Source organism: Gossypium hirsutum, chromosome D05 (genome assembly GCF_007990345.1).
Source record: "Gossypium hirsutum isolate 1008001.06 chromosome D05, Gossypium_hirsutum_v2.1, whole genome shotgun sequence".
NCBI lineage: Eukaryota > Viridiplantae > Streptophyta > Magnoliopsida > Malvales > Malvaceae > Gossypium > Gossypium hirsutum.
Window position 1 is genome coordinate 26,116,954 of NC_053441.1, and position 5,327 is coordinate 26,122,280.

At 34.6% G+C, this 5,327-nt stretch overlaps 1 protein-coding gene across 2 annotated transcripts; it reads left to right on the forward strand.

The window, feature by feature from the left end:
- Positions 1-655: 655 nt before the first annotated feature.
- LOC107900689 (transcription factor bHLH145) lies at positions 656-4,547 on the forward strand. Of its 2 annotated transcripts, XR_001685006.2 has the most exons (5): positions 720-1,104; positions 1,522-2,089; positions 2,269-2,421; positions 2,510-3,974; positions 4,065-4,547. XR_001685006.2 is itself a non-coding variant. In XM_016826375.2 (4 exons), the coding sequence occupies exon 4, from the start codon at positions 2,527-2,529 to the stop codon at positions 3,595-3,597; it is 1,071 nt and encodes a 356-aa protein (XP_016681864.2). In that variant the 5' UTR covers positions 656-1,104; positions 1,522-2,089; positions 2,269-2,421; positions 2,510-2,526; the 3' UTR covers positions 3,598-4,547. The 2 variants fall into 2 exon arrangements, 1 of the variants encoding a protein (XP_016681864.2); XM_016826375.2 differs by having other exon boundaries at positions 656-1,104; positions 2,510-4,547.
- The last annotated feature ends 780 nt before the right edge of the window (positions 4,548-5,327 follow it).

Consider the following 5,327-nt stretch of genomic DNA (forward strand, 5'->3'; position numbering starts at 1 on the left):
CATGTATTGGCATTGTTGGTCAAAACGGAGGTTCTGGGTCTTTGAGTATTCAGTTTTGAGTTTCCAAGCACATCATGCGCGTATGCTATGTATGAGTTTTGTCCGATTCTTTGTTTGTTATATTTTATAATGATTTGATTTTACGTTATAGTTGCTTAGATATATATTTGTACTTGTATTGTAAATGTGTATATTTTATTTATAATAGTAAAACATTCAAAAAAATATAGGCATAATATTTTATTTTTATTATTTTAATTAATTTCATATTTTTCCCAAATAAAATTCAAGACTAATTAAAAATAAAAATCTTCTAGATGCCATATTTTAAAATTTTAAATATAAATATATTGTGATTTTAAATAATTAGAGATGCAATCACTTTTAATTAATTATTATAATTATGATTAATAAATTTATTTTAAAATAATATATTTATTAATATATAAAAATTGTAATTAAAACCAGAGTGATCATTATTTATCATAAATTTAAGAAAAATGAGATTAAAAGATATTAATTTTTTTATAAAAGTATAATCTTATAAAATGTGTTTCTAAATAAACATAAAAATCATAAATGATAGAAATTGAATCTATAAATATTATTCTTCAAAATAAGTTTATAAAAGGTGTATATTTTAAAAAGTAAAAATGGTGAGACCCAGAATCCGAAATGGGTAATGATAAAACCACCAGCAAGGGCCCCAACGGCACCCAACACCCACCCCACCGGCTCGAACTGTGCTTCATTATTGTTCACTAATACCTTGCGTGCACTCCTCAAGCACGCACGCACGTATCAAACCTTTAATCACTCTCTCTCTCTTTTCTTGCTTTTGTTTTTTAATCTTTAATTTTCTTTAATATAATTTTTATTATTTTTGGTGTGACAATCTAATTTTCTTTATAAATAATCTTAATCGTAGCTTCCGTGCTTTACATAAATTTCCATCGTTTGACTCCAAGACTCCATTTTCCCAGTGTTTCTCATTCTCAAGCTGCTTAAGGATTGAAGCAATTTGAATTTGGTTCTTTTGTTTTATCGATTTGGGATTTTGGGTTTTTTTCTTTGTCCTTCCTTCTCCCCGCTTTGTTCATAGCTGTAAGTTGTCTCATGCTTTTCGTTTTTCTTTTAAAGTTTATTTGCTTTAATCTTTTCCTTCTTTTAGTAAGCGTTTGATTTTCTTGCTGGGTTTTTTTCCTTTTCTTTTTCACCTCATTTGTTTTTTCTGCTATTTTTATATAGCTTTGGATAGTTTATTTTTATAAATTTCTCTTATTGGATTTGATGAAATATTGAATTTTTGAATACTGGAAGAAACGCTAATTAGATCCAATCTTAAAGGTTTAGAAAGCTCATATCTTATCTCAACAGCTACAGTTATCAACAGAATGAACTATTTTACTTGTTCACTATCGTCTTCTTCTTCTTCTTCTTTACATTCGTTTAATACTATGATTTTCACTTAGATATTATGTTATATGATGTTAAAATAATGAATATGTTTGGCCATTGCAGGGTTCTTGAATAGGTTGTTTTAGAAGAAAAAGGGAAGTGTGGCGATTTTCATTGAAGAAAGAACACTATGCGGTGGTGGTTGAGTCTTTCCGTAGATGTGTTTCGAAAATTTATCTCTTTGAACTTATATTGTAGAGTGATTCTGTAATTGCATAATCTAGATTAGCAAGAACCCTATTTTTGTACTCCCTTTCTTTTTATTATTCTTCCATGGGATCCACCTTTTTCGTTGTTGTTCCGTGTTATGTTCGACAGATTAGTTGAAAACCTTCAAACCCTTCCTCAAATTCCTAAATCTAGAGTTAAGTCTTTTGATTTTGGTAGGGATAGTTTTTGTAGTGACATTTTGAGTTTTTGATTGATTGTGGATTTTTGCCGATTTTAAACACGTCGTCGTGCGGAAGATATCTCGTTTTCTGTCATATTGAAGGGTTGGAACGTAGTTATGGTGTGCCAAGCAGCTAGCCAAACAAGATTCCGGGCATTGAAGTACGAAAATGGTATTGCAGGGAGTGCCACCATTGTAGTTAGAGTCATTGCATGCTTTCAACCTCTTCAGGATTGCCAGGTTCGATTTTTGTTCAGTTGTCCTTGTATTCATGAAAGAACTATATACACTTACGTAGTGAAGTTATTTTACAGTTATTTTCTTAATGCATGAGATCTCTTGTCCTTTATCTTATTGGTGATTGGAAAGAATGTTTGTGCAATGCTTTTACTGAATTCCCTTTATTGGGTTTTTGCCAGGCTGAATATTTCCGTCATTTGCTTAAGCCCGTTACGTAGATTAGTTTTACGTTCCCGCATTCAAGTTAAGCTGGAGTTTTTAGTTTTTTCGCTTGTTTTTGAGAGAAACTTCAAGTAAACAGCTATTTCTACTGCTACAGCATTTGAATTCTGGTACGTATTGCTTGTACTTGGTTTTAGGAATATCTACTTTTTATTCTCTGGAATACCCTTTTTCAAGTTGATTTCGATGTTTTTGTAGGCAATTGTTCTGGTTAGATGGGAGAAGGCTGTGGATCCTGGTTTCCTTTGGCTTGGCAATCACACAACATGAATCCTTTGGCCGCTCCACCTCCTTTGGGGCAGCAAAATGCTAATCCTCTGTTCATAAACTCTGGCACTAAGATGGTCTCCACCAGGGGGACTTTGCCGGTTTATGGATATCATGATTTACCTCACTTGCGGATTGGCCAAGTTAATGAACCCCAGGGCTGGTTTCACTGTTCACCACGCTTTCAACAGGTCTTTGCACCTTCTTCAAACACTTTTTTGAAAGAGCAACTCCCAGCTAACCCTTATGAGAATCTTACGGAAAACATTGTCCCAAAGGCAGGATCTGGGTGTCCTCAGAAGAGATTCCTTGTTTTTGACCAATCTGGTGGTCAAACTACCCTGATCTTTAGTTCTGCTTTTGGGACTCCTATCAAGTGCAGTTCTTTGGGTCCCAATTTGCCTTTTGGTTGTAACTTGAATAAGGAGGATCCCATGGCTACAGTGAACCCGAATCTTCACCCTGGACCAATATCTAAAGATGTATTTGATGACAATGAGACTGACGTGCAAAGTGAAATGCATGAGGACACTGAAGAACTCAATGCTCTGCTTTACTCTGATGATGATAGTGATTATACGGAGGATGAAGAAGTGACAAGCACGGGTCACTCTCCTAGCACAATGACAGCTCACTGTGAGCAATTTGAGGGAGGTGCTGAAGGGGTTGCTAGCTCGAGTGGTCTAACCAAAAAGCGAAAACTGCTCGATGGCAGTAATGATGATACGCCATTGCTTATGGACAATACTAGTTCGTTGAATCATTGCAGATGTTCCGAGCAAGAGGATGATGCAGATTCCAGTTTTGCCAATGGCCAAAATCTAAGATCCGATGGTATGCATTTATCTTCAGGCAACAAGAGAATGAGAATGGATAAAATTCGTGAGACTGTGAGTGTATTACAAAGCTTAATTCCTGGTGTAGAGGGCAAGGATGCAATCGTGGTTCTTGACGAAGCCATTGATTACTTAAAATCCCTGAAACGCAAAGCAGAAACCTTGGGACTTAGTAGTCCATGAGTTGCCACTATTCATATTAGCAGTGTTAGTTATAGCATCTGTCATTATTAGTCATTGTTAACGGAGGGAACTAAATAAATGAAGTTTACGGAGTCGTGGTTGGAGTTGCATGCATTACACATAATCCAGAGATGAATATCCGAAGATAGTCGAGAGGGAACTCAAACCCCATTGTATATTTCATGAATGATTTGAGCTGGAAACCATTACTTTTGGTTTGAAATCTCTCAATATCTGTAGAAAGCAGGATAGTGAAGGATTGTGAATGATTAGTCTTGGGGTTTAGAGAAAGCAGCAGCACTCACCTGGGTGAGAAGATTGGGTTGTTGAAGAGGGGACCCTCATAAAGGGTGGGCTAAATGCACGCTTCTTAAATGGTTTGGGTCCCAATAATCACTTTGTTCACCCTTTATTGTAGTGATTGTCAAGTTTTAATCCTTGTGGCTTTCCCTTTTTCTTTGATGTAGAAAATTGCACGAGCCAATCTCCCATTTCATCATCCAACAACTTGCTTGATGGGGCCCCTAGATATTGTGAGTTGTGTTGCTTCGGCTTTTGTACATGGGTATGAAAATATGATCTCGAAAGCCCTTTGATAAATCTAAACATGCTCATGTTCAACATATACGGATGCAGCTGAGTACGGAGTAACATTCACGGATTACTTGTATTTGTTGTTGTGGTATGCTGCGTGTATCATATGGGTGCTGTTCAACTTTGAGATCGTAAATTGTAATGCTTGGATGGGTTAAGCAATGGTTGGATGTAATATAAATTTATAAAATGGGTGTGGTGTGATGTTATCAATTTATTTTGTCATTAAACCTATGTAATTGCGTTGCATGCACGTATCTATGCATGGGACAAGGATTGTGTTAAGGCCGAGACTCTTGGCTTAGGTCCTTGCAACGCCCCTCCCCTCTGGAATAGTGCGAACATTTCCTGTTTTATTCCCAGTTTTATCTACGCATTTTTAGTACAACGATAATTTAAAATGTAACTATTTTTAAAGTAAATGAATATCTGATCAACACACCACAACTTGAGATTCATATACATGTTAACACAGTAAAAGAATTATTGTTCCATTATAATGAAAGAGAGGCCAATTCTGGACAAACCAAGACAAGACAGCCCCTGCTTCGCGAATCATCATTCCGCCAAACATCTGAGCTTCGATCATCTCTTAACTTCGCCACCTGACACTGCTTTCAACAAGCTTCTATAAACCTTCTTCATTCACTACAATTATTCTTAAAACCTGTTAGGTATATATATATATATATATGAAGTGGTTAACTGAATTGGTATAACAAGTTAACTCGACATCACCTCAGCTGTGAAATTACTTAAATACTCTTACTTTATAAGAGTATTTTTATATTTTCATATAATCTTCAAATAAAACAATTGAAAAACATTGTTATTTGAAAATGGATCATAAGACCAACACATTTATATAAAAAAAAACCTTCACTAATCTACTAATAATCATTAATTGATATATTTTTATAAATATATTTTTAATATAAAATATTTTTATTCACTTATAAGTCAAATTGTAAATACTATAATTTTTGAAGTATCTATTGCAAGATTGCCAAATGTCGTATGGTAGAATTTATAATGAACCTGATAAAAACATATATATTTTAAATTATATTTTTCAACAAGACAAAAGTATTATAATGGGTTTAACCTCAGCAACCTTATACCCTACCCTAATTATT

Coding starts and splice junctions, on each gene's coding strand:
- LOC107900689 (XM_016826375.2), top strand. CDS start 2,527: ATGGGAGAAGGCTGTGGATCCTGGTTTCCTTTGGCTTGGCAATCACAC.